A 23502-nucleotide genomic window follows, 5' to 3' on the forward strand; every position below is an offset into this window, starting at 1 on the left:
TGCTACCCGCCCTGAGTCCTGTTCATTCCTATAATCCATCATGCATATGTGTAAGCTCAGTCCTGATTTGAGTCACCGATGCTCTAGCCCAGCCAATGACCCAACAAAAGAGTTCCAATGACCCAACAAAAGCTATGCCAGCACAGCCCCAACGGTGCCTTGCAGAAGCTTACATGGTGCCACAGAAGAAGTCTATATAGCAGAGTCTTCCACAAAGCAGTCCCCTTCCTCCTTAATTTAAAATCATAATCTCTTACTAGGGCTGCCATATGTCTGGGTTTTCCTGGACACATCTGGGAATTCGACTGAAAAATGGCATCCAGGTGGATTTTCAGCAAATCGGAAAAATGTCTGGGAAAACCCAGATATATGGCAAGATGGGTTAATATATATATATTTTAAAAATCCTTTAAAAATTCAGGTGTGAAGCAGGGCCAGTGAGGGGTGTGGTCTGGGGACAGTTCTGAAGACCAGATAGAAAGGCCCAGAGGCCCCAGGCCTGAGGCCTGCCCCCCTCCCCCATTCTAGGAGAAGCAGGTAATATATGTGAGCAAGAGGAGTGTAGCTGTGCTTCTTGAAAGGAATGAGGGAAAAAAGGAAAGGGAAAGGACTTTGTATCACAGCAAATAGCCACCAGGGAAGCTGCAAACCACCTCTGGTATGAGTTGGAGATAATCAAAAGATAAAACCAAGGCAGAATATGCTCTGCTGGATGTAGCTGGGCATTTCTGGGCAAATCTAAACTGTATTGAATTGCCTTGTTCAAATTCATAGTGCAGTGGAGCAAGTCTCAGCCAAGGGAAGGCAAATTCAGAGACTCAGATTAAAGTCTGTTCATTGTCTAAAAGCCTTTCAAGCTTGAAACAAACAAAAGAAATAGTTCTCTTGAAAATTCTTATTTGGTTACTCCTGAAAAAGAAAGTGGATTTAATTGTGCTCAGTTCCATTTCTAACTAGGTACTTATTCTTACTGGAAGTATTTAAGTAGAGTTGCTGATTCTTTCCCTGTTCAGCTCTTTTTTCCCCTAATATTTTATGCAGCTTTATAGTTGTAGCACCATCTGCTTCCCTCGGACAACAATACAAATTACGTCCTTGGTGTCTTGTGCAGAATTTACTGTGTTTAAAACTATTTCTCTAGCACAGAATGATCAGATTTGCTTAAAGAGCAGTCACATAAAAACCTGCCAGGCTCCCTATCAGATCAGCACCAAAGCTACCAAAAAGAAATACAATTTCAATTTGTGGTCTGCTGGCCTGTCAGTACTCACATAGCCACAACCTATATTCTGGTTGATGGCCACACTGGCAGAAACCTAAGCTGATAGTAGCCTAGTTCATCTGAAGCTGTAGTGACCATTTGCTCAATAACCAATATGGAGAAGTAGCTGAATCAGGAATGATTTTCAATGTTTGAAGTAATGAAAATAGACTTCTGAGGCTTTCAGGACTAAAGGTACAATAAAGGACACACTTATTTCTACTCCATCCAGCAGAGGGCCCTGCTTCACCAGATTCACTATTTTGTTCTTGACAATGATAAAACCCTATCACTTCAAAGAAAGCACAAGATTTGCATTAGGAAAGTGTGGAATAATTTGACCTCAATGTCACTCAGTATATAGCCATTTATTTTCAGGACAGAGGCTTGGGATTGATTCCTACCTGTCTCTCTTTAATTATTCCAGCCTTATTAATTATTCCATTACTTGATAGTGTTATCACATCTAGAGCTGATTGAGTGATGCTCTCTCAGTCAGCAGAGCCAGAAACACAATCCGTGTTTGCTGAATTTGCAGAGAGGTGCCTAAAGGGCAAAGGCAGCGTTCTCCACTTTATCACTGAGAAAAGGTGACAGGTTTTGGAAAAGGCTGGACAGGAGCTGAGGAGGGGAAGCCAACATGAAGTCAACCTAAAAGTGCAGTTGTAGCTAAGACCAGGGAAGGACCGGAGCTGAGTGGAAGAGCATCTGCTTTGCATGCAGGAGGTCTCAGGTTCAATCTCCAGGTAGGGTTAGAGGAGATCCGTATCTGAAATCGCAGAGAGCCACTGCCAGTCAGTGTAGAGTAGACTATAGACAGAACTCAACTCTATGGACCAAAGGGTCTGAATCCATATAAGGCAGCTTCTTACGTTCCTAAGACTCTGCCAAATGTTCATGAATTTCATAAGTCTCATTTTAAACCCTTATCACACCCCTGTACTTGTGGTAGGGTGGAGCAGGCTGTAACTATTTTGTAAATAAATTTTTATTGGTTTCCATAGATGCATTGCAAGATCTAAGTAGACAAACTAAACATTAGCATAACAATTACTTGGTTGCTGGTGAGATCCCAAGGGGGAAGCCTGTTATTATTAACATGCATGTTTGAGAGCTTCCCCACTCTGCAGTTTGTCTGTCCAAACCCCCAAAACCTTAAAAATGAACTTTTAGGAGATGAAAGAAAAGTCTCAAAGGGGCTATTGGAAGCAGAACATAAACAACCTGAAAGGATAGTTGTTGCTTACCTTAGTTGTAACAACTACTTAGTTCAGTGGTTTCCAAACCCTTTTATTGCACACGAACCACTTGAAAATTGCTGAGGGTCTTGGAGGGCCATTTAATAATTTTTTCTGCCTTTTGTAGCCATTGTAATGTGCAATCGTATTTTTACAGATCACCTGAATGTGGTCCATGGACCAGTTAGGGAACTCCCAACTTAGTTTGAGCATCTAACAGATGTGACTGGTCAAGTACCCACTTCCCAAGTGTGTTTGATGAGTTTCACCCAAAATCTTGCTTACGAGATAGGGTGTCTGAGAGGAGGTCATGCTTCAGTCAAGTACAACTGATTCAAGCAGCAGTTTATTTCACACTTTCAGAACAATTGCTGCTTTTACGTCTTTCTCTTGGCTTTTATTTTAGGATTAAGAATTCCCTGTGTTAGAAATTTACCATTGGAAGGAGAATAAAAGCTCATACGTATACCAAGCATGAACCCCCAGACAATGTGTGTGTTGTGTGTGTGTTCTTCAGTCCCTTGTGGTTTGAAAAGCCTCTAATCATCCTGTCTGCCAAAGCCAGATTCCCTGCTAAGGCAGTAGGGAGCTAAAAACAATTTAACAGAAGCTTTAGAGGAATGAGTTATTAGGATAAAATGTTGGAATCTGGAATAAAATGACACATCTTAATGCTACCAAGTGGTGCTGATGAGTAGAGATTTCCACCCCCTGTGGCTGCCAGACCCCATGAGCCTTTAGTACGGAGAGATCCTCAACCGTAGCTGATCTCTGCATACAGCAGCTGGGGGGGGGGAATCTTGAAAGGAGAGACAGACACTCCTGTGTCCAAATTCCAACCGGCATCCAAATCTTCCCCTTTCAACTGTGATCATGCAAACACACAAAGCTGCCTTACACTAAGTCAGATCATTGGTCCATTTAGCTCAGCAAAAGTGTCCACTCCCTCCCTGCCATCTGAGATATTTTAACTGGAAATACCAAGGATCAAACCTAGGGATAGATTAATCTCTTTCCAGCTCATGTCATTTTTGCATCTTTTTTAACCATACAGTAGTCCCATTCCATCTCTGCATTAATCTGTGGATACATGTCTTAATTGTCTCAAAATGCATCTTGAAATACGTATTTCAATATCTATTTAATTGTGCAATTTCTCTCAAAACACATTGTTTTGATTTATCTCAAAATTTTATTTTGGTTAAAAAAACAACAACTTATTTTGGTAAGAACTGTAGCACAACATTTGGAGAAGTGCACAGTGTATTGCATAGCTAGGTTCCAATCCACACATTAGTCCAAGAGGTCATTTGGTCAGGGCAATTTGGTACAGCAATTTGTGAAGACGGAATTCTTCAAATCATCTTAGTTGGGCCTTGGATTTTCTACATGCAAAGTTGGTATCCTGCGTTTGACTTGTTGCCCTTTCCCGAGCACTCAGATCCTGCCACAGCTGGACTCAGGAAAAGGAAAGCAAGAACTTAATATTTATTTCATGGTTTTAATTTGTATGCCTGCCAGATTGCAGAGGCTTGCAGGAAGCATTTCTGGAGTGGGCAAGTTCCCCTTTTTGACCTGCTTTTTGGCAGCTGCTGAATGATAAATTGAGGGGGTTTTTCCAATCCTCGCTGCCACCACACTGCCAACAGCAACTTGCTTATGTGAGACAGAACTTGCCTCTTTCCAAATCTATCTACACCTTCCTAGTATCACCCGCCCCCCCGCCCCCCAGTACATCTGCTACATTTGGAGCTGGCTAGTAATTACTGAAATCAAATAAATGTGCAGATTGAATTTAATGCAGAGGGTATCATAATTGATCTAGAAAGAAAAGTATGTTGTCCCAGGCCTTCCAAGAAAAAAAACTTAAGATGCCTTGCACCTTTTCTATGGGATTCTCTTATGCCTCTTTTGGATTCATTCATTCCCACAGCACATATACAGCCTGGCAAATAGTGCTATCTGGCAGGGGGAAGCAGTGCTGTTTTTACAAATGGGGTATCAAACTCACTGAGATTTAGGACCATGCCTGGCATTAGCATCAGATTTTGGCAGTTGACCCAAGCTGCCCAGACTATTTAGTGCTAGAGCACAATCTTTTTTCTTTCCTGGGTGTTGTCGCTCCACTGAAGGAGGGGTTACTCTTATCCCCTGATTGTCCCGAAGAAAGAAAGATTTAAGCATTATAGTGTTTTGAAGATTGAGGTGTTTTACTGGTGCTGTGAAGGTCAGTCAGGAGAAGTGTTGAGTGAAGTAACTGAAAGTTACTGAAAGAACAAGGTTGGCAATTTGTTGGGAATTACACTCTTTTGCAGACTGGGAAATGCTTATTGGACAGAATCCAAGTTGGAACAGCAGAGAAACAATCTAGCTTAGCATTGGGTGCACACAGTAGTTCATCTTTATTAAAGCAGGATTCCCTGTCACACGCTCAAAAGCTAGCAGGAAGTGGCAGCTTTGTTGTGATCCTGCCACAGAGGAAAGTGAATCATATATTGCAGATGCCTAGGATTTAGAAGGAAAGCCTCTAACTCGCCGTCGAAGAGGACAGGGCAACAGGCAGTCATCCTCTGCTTTTTGTGGCAGGCATCTGGCAAAGCAGTAAGAAAATGGCTAAAAGTGCCCTGTGACTTTGTAGTGTGAAACTGACGCTGCAAGTCTTGAGCTGCATGAACAATTGGGAGAAGAGGTTCTAGAGATTTGTCAGAAACATGTCTCAGTGTTGCACCTCATCATGAACACAGTCAAAAGAAACTTTCCTGTGGTCATGTTCCACTGCTGACACAATTTAAGGAATTAGCCCCTGTGAGATACAGTATTAGTAAAATGCAGTGTGCAGGAGTTTAGCAGCCAGTCAAGTTTCCTCAAGAACTGCAGTGCTGTTTGTGACTTATTCCTGGTTCAGCTCATGTATTTATTTCTTATGTCTTTAACACAACTGATCTATTCACTATAGAACAGAAGCCCAGAGGCAAAATCTCCCTGGACAGGTATTCAGGAGGGAATCAAGCCCACAGTGGGCCGTAATTTCCCCTGGAGATTCATGATCCCTCTAGTACATTTTATGATTGTGTTTGTCAAACCGAACTGTTTTTTAAAAACTGGAAAATAACATATTTTCAAGCCCAACTATGACCCAAAATTGGGCTTATGCTCTTAAGTCTGCCCTGATAGTATCAGAAGCATGGCAGAATCTAGCCTGTCCCTAAACCTCTCATAGATACTCAGGATCACTACACCCCCCCCCAACCTTACCTTACCTGCTGACAGGTTTAGGCTTATTCAATTTATACTTCATTTCCCACTTTAAAAAATCTTGAAGTGATTTACAACCCAAGTAAAAAAATAAAATAATAAAAACTGCATAAACATTATTAAAAACAGATTTCACAGCACAATAGCATATAATTGCAGCCTAAATCTCCAGGAAAACATAAACATCTCTGCCTGACATCTGAAATTATGACAAGTTTGGCACCAGGGGAATTCCCTGGGGAAAGCATTTCTTCTGGTCTGCCAGAGGGAAGGAAGCAACTCGGTTTTCCCTCCGAGAAACATAGGAAATAGCCCAATCTATTCTGACTTGAAGTGGCTCTTCAGGATCTGAGGCCATCCGTTGCTTAAGATTGAATCTGAGAGACTGAATACTGAGCTAAATTAAAAACCCATTCCCTAGAAATACTCAGTGGTTAAGCAGCAGTGGGCAGCATGGTGAAATGAAGGTGCTTACCTGACCTCTCAGCGGGTGAGTCTCTGCTGCTTACCAAGAGGGGCAAGGCAGCAGAGAGGGTAGCATAGTGCAAACACACTGGCAGGAGCACAGAGTTGGCTCAGCCAGTGCATTTGCACTTCACCACCACCTCACCTCTCCTGGTAAGCAGCGACTCATCTGCCAGGAGATTGGGTGAGCACCTCTGCCCTACCACACCACCCGCAGCTGTATTTAAGGCAAGAATTATAAGTCACCAAGTTTACTTTCTAAACCAAGGAATTATCAAGTATGGCAATATCACTAATTTTCTCCAGCAATGGATGAAAATAGCTGTTGACATGCTTGAAAATAGCTGTTGACATTATTTACAAACTTCTGTAGAGAACATTTATGCAATCAAAATGTATAGTTCTCTTTCTGAGGATGGTTATCTGGAGTTTGAAACAGATACTCATTTTTTTTTTAATAAAAAAAAAAGGAACACAAGAGTTTTTGTTTTTTCTCAGAGGATAATGTTGGCCTTTATGAGCAAAAGAGACAAGCAAGTAAATGAACACAACACTGGCTCTCTTCAGATTAATTAAAAATTAAAGAGAAGGGCTGACACTCTCTAAAAAAACTTATTGTGAGTTGGATCTAGGTACATAGGACGAGCCTATTGGCACAATATATGCAACAGGAACCTATTAACATATTAAATGCAAACGCATACCCATTTGGAGAGTAGCCATAGAACAGGATTTGCACAGAACTGGCTAGAAGACATAATTATTCTAGTGAGTGTTCAGCACACAAAAACAACAAAAACAGAGTTCAACAAGAAAATCGCTCAAATTTGATTTTGTGTACTTTTCATAACATCTTACAGGAAAAAGATTTTGAGATGACTGCAGTTTAGTTCCGGTTCTGTAATCTGGTTCTGATTCTTTTTCTGTACTGCTTGGAGCCTTTCTTGCTAAACATATACTCTTAATTTTTTGTGGGCATTGCATGCTATTTTGTGAGGGAGGGAGGAAGGAAGGGAAAAGAAAGAAAGAAAGAAAGAAAGAAAGAAAGAAAGAAAGAAAGAAAGAAAGAAAGAAAATTTTGGTGAGAGAAGATATGTTATTCTCTTCCTTGAGCTTGTAATGTGTGCTTATGTTTCTACAGCCTTCCCCTCCGTTTCTGGGTGAATGTAATTAAAAATCCACAGTTCGTCTTCGACATCCATAAGGGAAGTATCACAGATGCCTGCCTCTCAGTCGTGGCCCAGACCTTTATGGATTCTTGTTCCACCTCAGAGCACCGTCTGGGCAAGGACTCCCCCTCCAACAAGCTGCTCTATGCTAAGGACATACCCAGCTATAAAAGCTGGGTAGAGAGGTAAGTGGGGATCAATGAATGCCTACTATGTCGTGAGCTGCTTCCTCCAAATTTCTCCCAAGTATGCAGTTACTGTGGTACTTTCACCGAGAACTGCTGCGTTGGGTTAGCACAGACAGAAAAGTGTTGTCTTCTTGTGTCATCAAATATCTATTTGCACATACTGGAAGTGTTGTAGTATTAACCACAGTGTCCTCTCCCATTCATGTTCTTGTTTTGCTTCCTAATGTACTTTCCTCTTTTCCTTTCAATTCATTCTAGTGCTGTTTTAGTTTTTTACTGAGCTTTCACTTTTTGATCATCAGTTGTTCTTCTCTCTTCTCAAGCTCCAAAAGTATTTCTACAAGTGGAGTTGCTTGTTTCGTTTTCCATTACAAAATAATACAGGGTTGTTGTTTTTTCAGAAATAAGCAGTTGCTGGTTTTTATGTAATGCTGTTAACATGGCATGTGGCAACATATCCATTATTTGAAAAATGCAACTTACTTTAAGCTGCTTTATATACCCTACAAGACCTATCTGTCTAGCAATATACACATTTCTCTCTGTTTCCAAAGTACACCATTCTCACGTATTCCTTTCCATTTCTTTTGCAGGTATTATGCAGACATTGCAAAACTCCCAGCCATCAGTGACCAAGATATGAATGCCTACCTCGCAGAACAGTCACGCCTGCACTCTATTGATTTCAACATGCTGAGTGCACTCAATGAAATCTATTCCTATGTCAGCAAATACAGTGAGGAGGTGAGGAAACCTTTCTTCCCTGGGGGGGCCCAAGGAACCATTTGTCTCATGAGGCACCTGAGTGTTGTTGCCATAACATGATGGATAAGACACACAAGGCCTATTCAGTTACTATTCAGTGGGGGGGGGGGCATAGTGGAATCATGTAGGGGGCACAAAGACATAAATGCTGCCCCTTCAACACCCCCACTACAACCCCACCAGCATCATTCCTGGTCTTTCCATGCTGAGCAGAAAGGGCTTGAGGAAGGATATAAATACATTTGACTGAAGTTCTAAGGAGCCTGCTCACACTTCTATCCTGCAGCACATAGGACTAAGCAGTTGAACCACCTTTAGATTTCACACACACACCAACACCGAAAAGAAAATATTTTAGATTGCAGCCTTAACAAATTACAATATTAAATATTAGTAGTAACATTTCATAAACAGGGCACCACAGCTAAGAAGGCCCTCTCCCTAGTTGCTTTCAACTCAGCTGGTGAAGTCTATGTGCACAGTCAGGCTTGAACCTTGTCCCAAGCAATGAAGAGCTTTAAAGGTTAGCACAAGCATATTGAATGATGCTCAGAAATGAGTCAGGCATCAGTGAAGATAGGGTTGTGCTACATCCAGAATTTCCCGGACATACTTGGAATACTGCAGTTGGAAGCAGTGTCCAGGCAGAAATCGTAAAAATGTCCAGGAAAATCTGGCAATCTATGTCGGCAGTGTCGTTTTTGCCGACTTTCCTTAACAGTAGCTCCAAAATTACTTTTTGAAATATGGGAACTCTAGTGAAGATACTTAAGAAAAGAAATTGGTCCCGGTCAAAAGCCCTTCAGCTGTATTTGAACAGCAGACACACACACCCCGTTATCCCATATCAAAAGATGTGTTTGAAACACCCGAGTTTTAAAAACAGCTTGCCATTGTGGCATTTTGTCTGTGAAGGTACATGTCCAGTTCTTGAGATTCTGGTCCCATATATCATAAACATATTCTTAGTGTAACTTGGAACCAAAAGAACCCAAACCATGCATACTCCTAGTTTTTGTGTATCGCATCCTAATGGTTTAAAAACTAAACTGTTAAATGCCTGGGGAAATAAAATGAATGGTGTCAAAAAGAGAGAAAGGTAAAGGACTCTTCCTGAATTCCATATGCAGAATTCCACAACCAAGAAGTCCCTAATCACAGGCACCAATATAACATGGGCTAGTTTTTAATCTTGAAATCTAAAAGCAGTCATCTCTAAATTTCTATAAATGAGCTTGTAAATCCCTGTAGTATTGTAGATTTAAAACGTGTTATAAAATAGCTTTATTGTGAAATGTGGAGTAAAACCCCCAAAAACACCCTCTGAAGTGTTATTTGAGACCTGTGCTAATTTCTAGTTATCTTTGTCAGGTTGCCTCATTTGTGATTCTATCCACTATCTACCATTATCGAAATTTATTTCAAAAAGAATTGAATTAGTGACTACTCTTCATCATTATGTAATTACATCACAGTCGTCAGAGAAAGCAGAGTTGTGGTTTAAATGTTTATTTTAAAAAAGCTGCTTGAAAAGCCGAACTGCTCTCCAAATGCTTTCAAAAAAGCATTCTGACCTACGGTGCTGTCCCACCATCCCTTTCCCCCCAGAAATGAATAGTATGACACAACTCAAACACAATCTATTTTGCAAAGTGTTGCTGGCAGCATGGGCTCTTCTGATGGATGCATCACTTGAAACCAAGTTCCCACCATCTGTTCAACCCTTTAATTTGCAGTGCAAGAAAAGCCTATTTTGCAATTACAACCATTAAAAGCAAGGCTTTTGTCATTTAATTGCATGTATAAGCGCGTGGTACTGTGCAGCAGCCATTTGCCGATTAGGGATGAGAACCTCATTACTTTCTTGTTAAATGATACAGGAAATGTAGCATCCAGAATATGATTGTGTTTTTTGCTGGTAATGTGCACCACTGTGATAACACAAAAATGCATATGGGCTGGTGAAGGCAGTGGCACTCTGCTTTGCAGTCATTTTACCCTTAACCTTTTTCTTGGGGGGAAATACAGCTAAAGCCTAGGATTAGGTTGGTCATCTACCCTCATGCATCTTCCAAGCTCTCTAAAAAAAGTAACAGGTGTATATATATTGTAACTACTAACAAAGCTAGACTGAAATGTCAGAACATCACTCCTGTGTATGTATCTGGTTGGCCACTGTGAAATCAAGGTGCTGGACTTCTGGTTCCGCAGAACTCCACTTTTGGTTTTATGTGTAATCCACAGAATAGAATCAACACAGTTTTCTTAGCAGAATATATATAGCTACCAAAATCACCTAGATTTTCTAAAACTATTTCTTAGTTTCCATCGTTCCTTTTTTCCATCCCTCTCTCCATTTAATCTGACTCACTATATTGGCTGTTTTTTATTATTAGTTCTTCTCTAACACATTGGCATTTATTTTGGTTCTAGATCATTGGGGCTCTGGAGCAGGATGAGCAGGCGCGCCGGCAGCGCTTGGCATACAAAGTAGAACAGCTTATTGGTGCCATGTCTATGGAGAGCTGAAGAAAGGAGCAGGAACTCCTGGAACAAAGAGATGGAAGTAGTTGCCTCAAAAACTTCTGGGAACTGAGTAAAACCAGCAAGGAGGCTGCTGGGAACACACCTAAAGTACTGTGACAACCTCCACCGAGGAAGAGATGTTAGCCCAGATACGTTGCTCAAAATTCGATCATCAGATTTCAGTCAAAAGGACAGGAGAAAACCAGTAACAATGGCGCATCTAAAAAAGAAACCAGTTGGGTTTGCCAAGAAGTTCAGTTCCTCAAGTTGTACACCTAGAAAGGTTCTGGGAAGCCTAGATTCCTCCATGACTGCTGCTTTGCATGAAAGTTGTTTGATGTATATTAGGAGATAACAAAAATGCTATTTAAAGTTTTGTTTTGTTTTTTAAAGAAAAAGGAAATAGAGAAGAAAAAAAATGAAATGTAACAAAAACTACAGTGGCCACATCAAATATCCCATTGAAAAATTTCCGCTGCATACACTGCCCCTCCCATCTCATGAGATCCCCGTTGTCTGTGGCTCAGATGGATGGTTCGCAAGTGGATTTTAACGCCTTTGGGAATGTTTGAAAAACTCCATTTATGCCTCTGCCTGGGAACTTACAGAAAGCCCCGCAAGCACAAATTTGCACCAAACCTTTCAAATAGTGCAGCTGGGGAAAGAAAGTCCAGCAGTCTGTATCTGCAAGAGGCACTTAGCAGAAATGTACCTGAGTGGAAAAGCCATCCAGTCCTTCAGCCCATCTGTCTTGAAATTCATCTTCAGCTGTGTATTTATAGAGTACAGATATTTTTTTAATACTTCTTATTTACCGTTGGAGGGGCATATGATTTTATGAAAGTCCTTCATTCCTCTTCTGCGTTGATACAAACCTTCTCCCTGTTGAAGAGATTCCTCCCTGTCTCTGTGTATTTGACAACTGTGTTCCTAAGGAATGTCCTGTCCGTTTTGAAGCTAAGGAAATTGTGAGTGGTTTAAACTGAAACTGGTGCATTGTGGGCTTCTGCAGGTGCAATTTGTGTAAAAACTAATTGGCTTTCTTAGTTGCTTGGGGTGTGGGTTGGTTAGCTTTTGGGTCGTTGTTTTCCTAGTCACTATGTGATTTCTTGCAGTAAAGGAAAAAATGTTTACAGCAAGTAATACTTGAACAGCGTAGACCTAGTGAGGCAACATATTTATTGCTTTCCCACATTGGATTCACTGGTGCTTATGCAATCAGGACAAATGGCATTTGCATTTTTTTCCCTCACACCATATGCAAGGTCATGCAAAGGTCGAGCATAAGATTTCGATGTCTAGTGGGAGGGGAGACAAAAGGAAATGGCACACTCTACATGCCTGTTAATGGCTGTTGTCTTTGTCTTTGTCCATGTGTCCTGTCTTGGGTTAGATTTCTTAGCTGACCCTAACAGCCCATTTCTTAGTGATCAGTTGAAGGCTGGTGTCTGTGAGTTGTTGTTGTTGTTCCTTTTTAAAAAAAGAAAAAGACCAAAGCTTTCTTGTCCCTTTCGAGAGTGCCAAGTAGCAGGTGGGATGCTGTAAATATTTCTCTCTGTAATAAATACTGATATTTGTGCAGGCTGCAGCTAAGAAGGGTGACTGGGGCAAGACAATTAGGCCTAATGGAAGGCAGGATTATCGACCACACTGTTTCAGATCCCGTGACTGGAATCTGAGTCGGATTTGAGAGAAGTAGAATGGTTCCCTCAAGCAAGGTCTAGGAAGAAGCTGGTTGTGACACCAGCTTGTATGACCATTCTGACTGGGCCACCACTTCCCAAACTGTATAGCATTTTCAGCATAAGACAATTAAATGTCTAGGATTTAAAACAGCTGCTCTTGATGGATACAGTGGATACTATCCCCTGTCTGTTATAGGTTGCCAGGGCACCAGTACTGTACTGGAAAACCTAAAGGTGTTTGGGGAGGAGTTGTCATGAAGTAACCATTTAGTAACTTTGTATAACTGTTTGATGAAGGGAATTCTCAGAATCAGGAAAAACAAGGGAGGAATTCAACATTGTGCTAAGGTGAAAATTTGCTCTCTTCCCCCTGCGCACTGTTCTGGGACACACACACACACACACACACTGAATCAATTTTGGGGAGGATAGTGGCAAGCATGAGGAGGAGAGGGTTAAAGCCGTGTTGCACAAGTGGAAGTCATTGTGCAGTGCTTCCACTGACAGGAGTCATTAGGTGAATCCCCACCCCCACCCCAAAGGCTTTTGCTCCTAACTTACTTCTATAGCGCCTACATATCTCAGCTATCTCCTGGGCCTATCCTTGCCACATCAGTCCAAAGCAGGATTTAGATTTCAGAAGCACTGGAAGGTACTATTATATGCATGAAGGGAGCTCCATGCAATTAGGAAGTGGGGTGGTGCTGGTGGCCCTACCCATGACATTGTGCACCTCCCTGCCCCCACGTTGAGCATGAACATCTGAATAGGGAGAGCCTATGTTTCTAGAGCTCTATGTGCATAGGCTTCCACAAGATATGGAATTCTGTATGAATGGGTTTCTAAATTGCGTGGAAGTGCACAGGCATAGAGCTGTCCGTTTGTAGGCTTCCTCTCTTCAGTTGTCCATACTCACTGGGTCAGGGAGGCTTGCAGTATCAGGGGAGGGACCACCTCAGCCCTCTTTCCTGTTTATTGAGTGGAGTCCTTTCATGAGCAGGCTCATACATTATTAAGATCCTGTTCACCATATGAGGAAGGAGCAACTTCTCTGGTAGAGTAGACACTTCTTGCCAATAAATGGCTTGGGCAGCCATGCCACTACCCCTATTTCCTATAGTGAGAGATGGAGCTGCTTCCACAGAAGGCTGAGGGTGAGTGGGTTGCACATTAAATTCCTTACTCTGTGAGAATCCCCAATTTTTACTTTCTAATCATTATCCTGAATGCTGCCAGCAAAAGGATAAAGGAAAGGAGCAACTTGCTGCTTTAATTATAATTCATTAAAAGCTGTGCCAAGCCCACTTTCCCCCTGATAATTCACTTTCATAAGTTTCCCTGGGCCCTATTAATAGCCTGAAGGAAATACTAATGACTGACCTTGTGCAATAAGCCAAAGCCTTTGACATTCACAGCAGCCAAAGCTTTGCAGCCAGAAAGCTCTGATTTACATTGACTTGGCAGGAACAGGGACCAGGAGCCAAATGAATGGAGGCATCTCAGAAGAAGGGCAGCTTGGTTTCCAGAGCGTTACCTCTGTACTGTCTGGCAGTGTGAGTTTGACTGCAAGAGCAGATTTGTCTCCTCTGTTCCTGAACTTAATTGTTAATGTTTAACAGCCAATTTTTGTTAAAAGAATTTCTACTTCACCCAATTACAGGTACTTCACAATTAGATCATGTTAGGTCTCCTTCAGTGCACTTTCATTTTTATTGGTTTTCACTTTTTACAGATGTTCTGTATGGGTGTACCTTCATCTTTCCAAACTGAGGCTGCAGTTTCTTGAGTATTTAGTCAAAAGTAGAGGAAGAGGTAACTCACCCAGAGGTACTATCTAGAAGGGGTGGGTAACACTAGAGTTGCTGGTTTAGGTTGTGTAGCCATCTAGTGGCAAAATGCACATCAATTGGCTTGATCCTTTTGTTGTTAGCAGGTGTCAGGCATGCTGATTCAGACACTGTCTGCAAGTGCCCCCTAACTATAAGCATTGCTTCCTACAGTTACACTTTTCCGTTGTATACTGATGATCACCACACACAGTTTTTAAGGCTGGAAGGGATCTCCTGTGTGGTATCATTTCTTCTAGTATTTTCTGCCCTCTGGCTGGATGAAATTTATCTAAAGCTGAACTGGGAATACAAGTCGTTCTCGAATTTCTGCTCCATAATTAAATAAATATGGGAACCAAACGGCTACCAAACAGTCCAGTTGTGGCTGCTTCATAGCCTGATTCATGGATGGCTTAAGTATGGTGGGGTAAGATTCAAATAGTGTTTTCTTTGGACAGCAGGGTTTGAGCATTTAAAAGCCGTTGCATTTGCCTTAGGTGACATTCCCTATCTGTGTCAGTGACTCCTTCCCCTGATGTTTGAGTCCCAGCCTGCTCTGTTTCAGGTGTTTTCACATCAAAGCCAGAGACGTCATTTCTGGAATTTCTGTGCCTAGCACGGCCGTTTGAATAATTCCATTTAATCTTCCATTGATGAGTGCTATCCAGAGCCATCAAAGAGCCCACTGCAAGGGGTAGTGATGTGCTAATCAAATGCTTCTTTCCTTTGAAGGCCTTCGTTTTTAAAAAATAAAATTCCATCTAGTTAGCACACTTGCCTGCCCCTGCTGTAGTGGGGTTCCCCCCCCTCCCAGCACTAAAATTCTGCATCCGCTTCACTTGCCAAAGCAATGGACCCTTCTGTCAGTAATAGGTTCCATGATCATTTAGAGTGTGGTAGAAGGGGTAAACAGCTAAAGTGCTACAGCTGTTCTTAGAAGAGCCTCTGGCTAAATTAACAATTTGTGTTGCAAAAAATGTTTATAATTTAATTTCTTTAAAACAGGTTTAGGTCACCTTAAAAGATGGAAACCCTCTCAAAGTGATAAAAACAAGGTAAAATCAAATACAAGGTAAAATCAAATACAGTACAGTCACAGTCTGAAAATACATACAGTGGTGCCCCGCAAGACGAATGCCTCGCAAGACGGAAAACTCGCTAGACGAAAGAGTTTTCCGTTTTGGAGGTGCTTCGCAAAACGAATCTCCTATGGGCTTGCTTCGCAAGACGAAAATGTCTTGCGAGTTCCTGCGGTTTTTTTTTCCCTCCCCCCCCCCTTTTTCTAAGCCGCTTATCTGCTTATCTGATAAGCTGAAAAGCCGCTAAAAGCCGCTAAAAGCGCTAATCCGCTAATCCGTCAATGGGCTTGCTTTGCAAGACGAAAAAACCGCTAGACGAAGAGACTCACAGAACGGATTCTTTTTGTCTTGCGAGGCACCACTGTAATAAAGGCCAGCAGTAGTTAAAAAACAACAACAATACCCATCTGACCCAAAATTACACATATTGAACCAGCTACTGAACCATGAAACAGCCAAAGGAAATATCTCATGTAAAAGCCAGGTCTTTAATGTGCTCCAAAAAGCCTGTAACAGTTAAGTCTTCCCAGTGGCGATGTATACCAGCAGTGCGGGGCCACTGCAGAAGAGGCTCTCTCCTAAGAAGGGTGGTTGGTGATCATAACATGTAGGCAGGCTGTTATGAATGAAGGTGGTCCTTTGGTTGACTCAGCCCCAAACTTTTTTAATGCTTTAAAAATTAAAAACAGCACTTTAAATTGGGATCAGAAATGCACAGGCAGCCAGTTCAGCTGTTGCCATGTGTCACCTGAATTGACCACCTGGCTTCCACCAGAACTTGAGTAGTTACATTTTGCAGTAGCTGAAGTTTCTGAACTCTCTGCAAATGCAATCCTACAAACAACACAGATGCAACTAGTACACATATCTAGATGGGCTGCTGTGCCAACAGCTACCCTAAGCTGGCAAAGAGCATACCTACCCACCTCAGCCACCTAAGCTTCCCTATTTAGTGCCTATTTAGTGTGGACTTTGCTCTTAAAAGGGAGTGCAGCCCCATCTAAGCTCAGTTGTAAATCTCCTTCCAAAATAGTCTATTTCCCTATCTGTCGTACCTCCATGTTTTCTAGACTCAGTATCATTGTCATGGGCTGACATCATAAAGTAGGACTTTTTATCAAAGTGTCCTCCCATTCCTTGCTGTTAACAATATTTTGGATCACAAGAATGCCTGCCAGGGCAGCTCATTTCTGCCCTCTGCCAAAGTGGTAGAAGGGCTCCCAGACCCCTTTAGCAGCAGATACTTTGCTAGCATGGTCCCACTTACTCATTTGAGTTTACTTCAGTTTAAGTGAAATCATTTGTCATCATAGTCTAGATGAACTGCCCCAAAATTTCATCAGCCCAACAAAGGGGCCAAAGTTTTGATATATCATTTGTGCATCTCAGTGCAATGTCTCTTCTCTTAAACTTTTCCTCCCATCCAAACACAAGAGCTGCTGGTACTGTGCTTCAGTTCTTCTCCAAGTAGCCCTGTTTGTTCACCTAAGCTGTGTAGTGTGTGGATGAATGAAACTCATCTGCAACCATTCCAGTTAGAGGTAGACAACGTCATAGGATGCCTCCAGTGTGCAAATGTTGCAATAATGGAAAGGCATAGTGGCATGTGTTTTGTTGCTCTTGCTTGCCATGCTCGGGATGGCATGGGGATGAGGGACCAGCTCCCTTCTCTTGTGGGGGCCCAATTAGTGCCATTGCCTTCCGTTAAGAGTTTGGGTGTAATCCTTGACCCTTTCCATGGAGGCGCAAGTTACAGCAACAGCCAAGGCGACATTTTTCCACCTTCGCCGCATCAAGCAGTTGGTCTCTTACCTTTCCCGCCCTGACCTGGCCACAGTGATCCATGCGACGGTCATCTCCAGGCTTGACTACTGTAATTCGCTCTACGCGGGGCTGCCCTTGAAGCTGTCCCAGAAACTCCAGCGGGTACAGAATGCTGCAGCGAGGCTTCTCACAGGGTCTTTGCCATGGGAGCATATTTACCCAGTGCTTTTCAAGCTGCACTGGCTCCCGGTGGAGTACAGGGTCAGATTTAAGGTGCTGCTTTTGACCTTTAAAGCCCTTCACGGCCTAGGACCCTCGTACCTACGGGACCGCCTCTCCTGGTATGCCCCACGGAGAGCCTCAAGGTCCATAAATAACAACACCCTAGTGGTCCCAGGCCCTAAGGAAGTTAGATTGGCTTCAACCAGAGCCAGGGCCTTTTCAACTCTGGCTCCGGCCTGGTGGAACGCTCTGCCTCATGAGACCAGGGCCCTGCAGGATCTGATTTCTTTCCGCAGGGCCTGTAAGACAGAGTTGTTCCGCCTGGCCTTTGGCTTGGAGCCAATTTGATTCCCTCCCTCCCTCTCTTTCTTTTTTCTTTTCCTTCTCCTCCTGCAATGAGGCTACATTTTAATATTTTAATGTTCCATTATTTTAATGTTGTATTTTATTTTTGTTTTTAAGTTGTAATCATTCTTCTTGTTTTTATTATTGCTTGTAAGCCGCTCTGAGCACGGCCTTGGCTGGGGAGGGCGGGGTATAAATAAAAAATTATTATTATTATTATTACACCTGGATGAAGGATTGAGAACATCCCCAGAAGGCTCCAGTTTGAGAGAACTCTTATTTCAACTTGCGTAAGAATGAGAGCAGTTCCCATTAGCATCGCCAGGTGCTGCGACTTCCCCTTCAGCCCTCCTTTTAGGCTCCAGTATTATCTACAGTCACCTGTCAATGGGAGTCAGTTCAACAGGCAAAATGAAACAAAAATAGCCTGACCTGATTAAGCTTTGGGGGAGGAGAGAGAAGCTGAGTGGAGACTCAACCCTGGTGAAAAAGGACACAGCAGCAGGAGTAGTTGGAGAAGAATAAATACCCAACATGAAAGAGCCATTTAAACTCCAGCAGAGCTAGAGTTTATCAGATTTCAGCATTCCATTTGTACTATAAACCACAAGCCAGTAACAATACACAGAGATGCTAACTGTATATGTTTACTTGCTAGTCAGCAGTCTGATCTTCTAAATAATAAATGTGTTTCCAGAGATAACTTCTCTCTCTTCCCCCAGTTAGTTCTGGTTCCCATTAACTGTTACCCATCTGTCCAAGATCCCATCCAGTGAGCACAGCAGTGGGAGCTAAGTGAAAAATATTCAAGAGACATGCATCATTTTTCAAGATACTAACTGAATTTTCCAAAACTATCAACAATAAACAGATCTCCCTCATTTTGTATCTGTGTGTGATGACTACCAATCAACCTCATACCTTGCCAGTGTAATGCAGATAAGGCACCTTACCTTTGTAGACAGGGATATGTATCAAGGGATGTTAATTTGAGTTCGATGCATTAGCCTACTCTTAGAGGAGTTTCTGAAAGAAATCATAGCCCATAAACCAATGTGCTGAGGAAAGGCCACAGTCTAAATGCAGGTCATTCAGCTTTAGAAGATTTTTTTAAAAAAAATGTTTTAAAATTGAAACACCTTTTGAATGTATTTCCTTTTGAAAGACTTCATCGGAATTTAAAAAATGGTTCTGTGGAATTCCAGTAAAATATGTCTCTGAAGGATTTTGTAGTGTTTTGAAATATTCTTGAGATCTTCTGTGACTTTCCTCCCCCCCCTCCCTTTCCAAATGTACATCTTCACTTAGTATATATAACTAGCAGTGTCTCACAATACTAGGAAATGAGAAGAAGCATGAGTCAGCTGTTCTTTCTCTTTTTGGACTTCTTATGTCACTTGCAAATGGGGACCTTTTCCCTCAGTTCTCTCAGAGTGAGAAGAATGAGCTGGGAATCAGGTATCTCACCAGAAGAGATTGCAAATTTTCTCTTGATACATTACATCAGAAGTGCAAAAAAGAAAGTGCACTCATTCTTCCTCCTAAAGCATGGGTAGGCAAACTAAGGCCCAGGGGCTGGATCCGGCCCAATTGCCTTCTAAATCCGGCCCACAGATGGTCTGGGAATCAACGTGTTTTTACATGAGTAGAATGTGTTGTTTTATTTAAAATGCATCTCTGGGTTATTTATGGGGCATAGGAATACATTCATTCCCCCCCACCAAAAAATATAGTCTGGCCCCCCACAAGGTCTGATGGACAGTGGACTGGCCCCCTGCTGAAAAAAGTTTTCTGACCCCTGTCCTAAAGCCATCCTGGGAACCAAAAGCAGTGTTTCCAGATAAATTGAGGATACAAATGAATTCCAGAACCCTGTGTAATCATTTATGCATCTGTAAGCCAGGGATGGTGAACAAGTGACCCCCTAGCAATTGTTGAACTTCAGCCACAGCCAGCATGGCTGATGGTCAGAGATGACGGGAGAGGTAGTTCAACAACCTCTGGAGGGCCACAGCTTCCACAGCCCTGCTGTAAACAATTTTCAGATCTGGTGACCATCTTGAAGGGATTTCATAAGGAATCAATGTAGAGAGCTCCCCCCATAACATTTCAAGGCTCTGTGGTACATCTGTATCCTTACCTCAGATGCAGGCAGGGAGAGAATCTGCTTAGATGCTGTGTTCAGCTCCTATTAGCAACAAACACAGCATCAGGAAAATTTGAAGAACATAACGCAATTCATCTCATCTAGTCATTTGAGACTGCCATTGTTTTTCAACATATGGAATCAATCAGGTCACGTAACTGAAACACAGTTTGTTTTCAATGTGGTTAATGCTTAGGTGTCTGTGTTTGTCTATTGTTTTGACCAGAATTTCTCTTTTATGTTGTCTGTGTTTTGCCTTCTTGTCTGTGTATTTCCCCCCTTCACAGATGAAACCTGATGAGGGTCTGAGTCTGAAAAATACATTTATACCAATAAACAAGCAGAAGTGTGGACACTTTAAACCTTCCATATCTTTTGTTTTGTCTTGTTACAAGGCATGTGGTGCTTCAGAGAAGTCAGTAACATTTTTAAACCAACTTTTCATATGGTTGTTTTTTTAAAACCATGTTGTTGGCCAAAAATGGACGCTTTTTTAATAGGATACTATAAAATTGGGGAGGGGGAGATACCAAAATACACTTGACAACTTGTTCATAAGTAAAAAGGGAACTTTGGTACCTGACAGTTTTAATTCTCCAAAATTTAGTACCATTTCTGAAAAGTAAAAATAGTTGGCATTTCAAAATTTGCTGTCAACATTCTGCTTAGATAATGTCCCAGTGATCTTGGAACAAGATATTGGAAGGTTTACAGGGACCGTACTTTGCACAAACAGTTTCTGAAATGGTGCTTTTGTTTTGAAATGTTCAAAACACTTTCTAGATTTATTGTGAGCATGATATAGGTCTTGTCCATAAGCTTTCATTGTGCCTGACAGCAGGATGGGGGTTATTTACAACCAAGTATGTTCAGACAGCACTGGCAGCCGAATCCACCGAGCGGCTCCTACCAAGCCTTGTTAAAATGGATGGGGGCCCTGACGATGCCATGCTCGGTGGATTCCTTTCCAGTGTTGTGCTACAAGGAATCTATATTCTCATTTGATGTTTCGTTCTGTAACTGCACTAATATCAAAAATAATAATAGAGAGGACCCAAATCTTGTGGAATTAATCTGGTGGGATTTCTAATAATGATCCAGTTGAGTACTGTAAGGAAGATTTGAGGTGGCATGAGAAAGGGCTTCTATTTAATTTGTCCCATTCCTGGAACTGAATTGCTGCAGCAGTCTGGTAAGGCTGTTGGACTGCATAGCCTACATGTACCCACTCTACACTACCCTAAACATTTTCTCATCCTCTTCCTCCTCCTTTATACTTGACACACTGGAGTTCTGTATTATATTTTTTTTTTAAGATGGTTGTCTGGTTTTTGTTGTTTTTACAAGTGTTGTGGGGGGGAATGTAAGAAAGCTGAAGTATTTAAAAAAATGTTCCAAGGGGGAAAAAGGTTTTTGTTATTCTAATATATTATTGTGTACCTATTGTAAATATGAAACACTCCTATTTTGCAATCCAAGGACTCACTTTGTACTGTTGTTATATATAAATAAAGTTTACTGGATAAAAATATCTGTATCTTGTTCCTGAGCGAGCTTGGCTTGGGATAGGTAGGATTTACTACTGCTTGCACTTGCTAAACCAGTGAGGGATATTTACTTGCTGTGTTGCACCAGTAATAAATCAGTAACGGGAGATGCGAAACGAAATATTTAATCTCCAATTTATTTTTGCAACATGCCAAGCACTTAAAACTCAAGAGGCTGAAGAAGAAGAAGAAGGTTAAACACTGCCATCTAGCTACATGTACTGATTTTTTTTCCTTAACAAAGAAACATTTTCCCCAGCAATAACTGTTTTCTAAAAAAAAAGTCATACTATTGAGAAATACTTGTGACTATCAAATAATTAAGAGTGAGGAAATACTTGTTTAGGTTGTGGAATGATAATGGGGGAGATTTTGTTTTCTGTGCTGACTCTCAATTTAGCGTATGGGAATATTCATTTGTACCTGGCCTGCGGTATGATCCTGAGGACATTTCCACGATATCTCTCCTCCTATAGCCAAAGAATATGCACCTTCACATCTAGCCTTTTATAGCAAGAGACTTGTGTTTTAATTCACAGCCTGATCAGATTCCCAATTCTCTAAGGCATATATACGCATCCTTCTCTAAATGAGGAGCTGCATTCACAAATGGGTGTTGCATAGAAGGTTTATAGGCCTATGTAGGTGCAGAGCAGGTCAGAAAATCAGCAATAACCTGAACGGCTGGATAACATCACCAGTTATCTAGTGCAACATGTGAGCATCTGCAAGTATGCTCATATGATGCTGGGTGGTGTTGCTAGTGTGTTTGGTGATTTTCTTGGAAGCTATCCCCGTCCCCCTTACTGGTTCATCCAGAGAAATCTGATCCTGCATATAACTTGGCATCATGCATAATTGTCAAAGGCATAATCTTCAAGACAAGACATTGAATGAGCTGCTTGATTAAGCTGAGTACTTTAGATCAGGTTTCCAAGAAAATTTAGTATTCATTTGACTATTTGTTGACTATTCCGTCAATCCTGTGCTTGTTCTAAACATTCTATGGGACTTCGAATTAGCATGCAAAATCCTCTTCATGTTGAAACAGTGAGTAATGCCACCTCAGTAACATAATACTTCTCTCCATGTGATACCAGTGCCTCTCATGGAGAGTACCCACAACCAAGCTCTCCAAGTCTACACAATAAGTCAGGATTGTACAGAGAGTGGTGTTACATGATACATGTTATGGAAAAGACACCAAGCAGAGGCTGTTTCAAATGACCTCTGAACAATAGTCATAACATGTACACAGATCCTTTAATTATAAATTCTGGCGTGTAAGATCGCCACCAAGACAGTTGTGAGCTGCCATTCTTCACTGAGCTGTTTCCCCCTGCTCACATTGTGTATTAGATTCCATATATTTACTTTCTCTAAATTATTAAGCAGGAAGCAGTAATCAGAAGGAACTATTGATGGATGCTGGGGAGAGATTTTTTTCTTTTTGTTTCTAGAAAATTGATAACATATCTATGTGTCTTGCCTGTTTTCTGTTGTACTCTGCTGCAATAGCCCTTTATTTGGACACCAGAGAAATCAAGCTTGTGTCCACCAACAGCATAAAGTAATCTTAGATGAAGCTAGCAAACACAGTCAAATTACAACAAAAAGAAGGATACCACACTCAGCAATGATGGGTCTTACCACAAAGTATGCCACAATTTTTAATGCTGTAAAAAAACTTGTCACATGGATGCTTTAGTAGAAGTTGGACTACATGACCCTAGGGGTCCCTTCTAACTGTACAATTCTATCATTCTATTGTTTTCCTCTCCCCACTTAACAAATACTGTGGCCCATTAGATATTATAACATACTTTCATTGTTTTATCTCAGGGTTCTAGCATAAAGGCCCACCACCATGTGGCTAATCTCAAAGTCCCTTAGGACTTTCAGAAGCACTTAGGGATGGTAAAGTGTAAAAACACACACGTATGGGCACATAAAGCTTTGTGTTAATTCACAGGAAATAACTGATTTCTCATTCATTTTGTAGTTGATCTACCAAGCAA

General features: G+C 41.6%; 1 protein-coding gene across 2 annotated transcripts in view; it reads left to right on the plus strand.

Moving 5' to 3' along the window:
- PLXNA2 (plexin A2) overlaps nucleotides 1-15136 on the plus strand; it is a 403964-nt gene extending 388828 nt beyond the window's left edge. For both annotated transcript variants that reach the window (XM_081009779.1, XM_081009778.1), the window contains exons 30-32: nucleotides 7361-7573; nucleotides 8170-8320; nucleotides 10775-15136. In XM_081009779.1, the coding sequence (XP_080865905.1) occupies nucleotides 7361-7573; nucleotides 8170-8320; nucleotides 10775-10870 (460 nt within the window). In that variant the 3' untranslated portion in view covers nucleotides 10871-15136. The remainder of the gene's footprint in view (nucleotides 1-7360; nucleotides 7574-8169; nucleotides 8321-10774) is intronic.
- Nucleotides 15137-23502: the final 8366 nt, after the last annotated feature.

This window comes from Podarcis pityusensis (assembly GCF_964106645.2).
Source record: "Podarcis pityusensis genome assembly, chromosome: 6".
NCBI lineage: Eukaryota > Metazoa > Chordata > Lepidosauria > Squamata > Lacertidae > Podarcis > Podarcis pityusensis.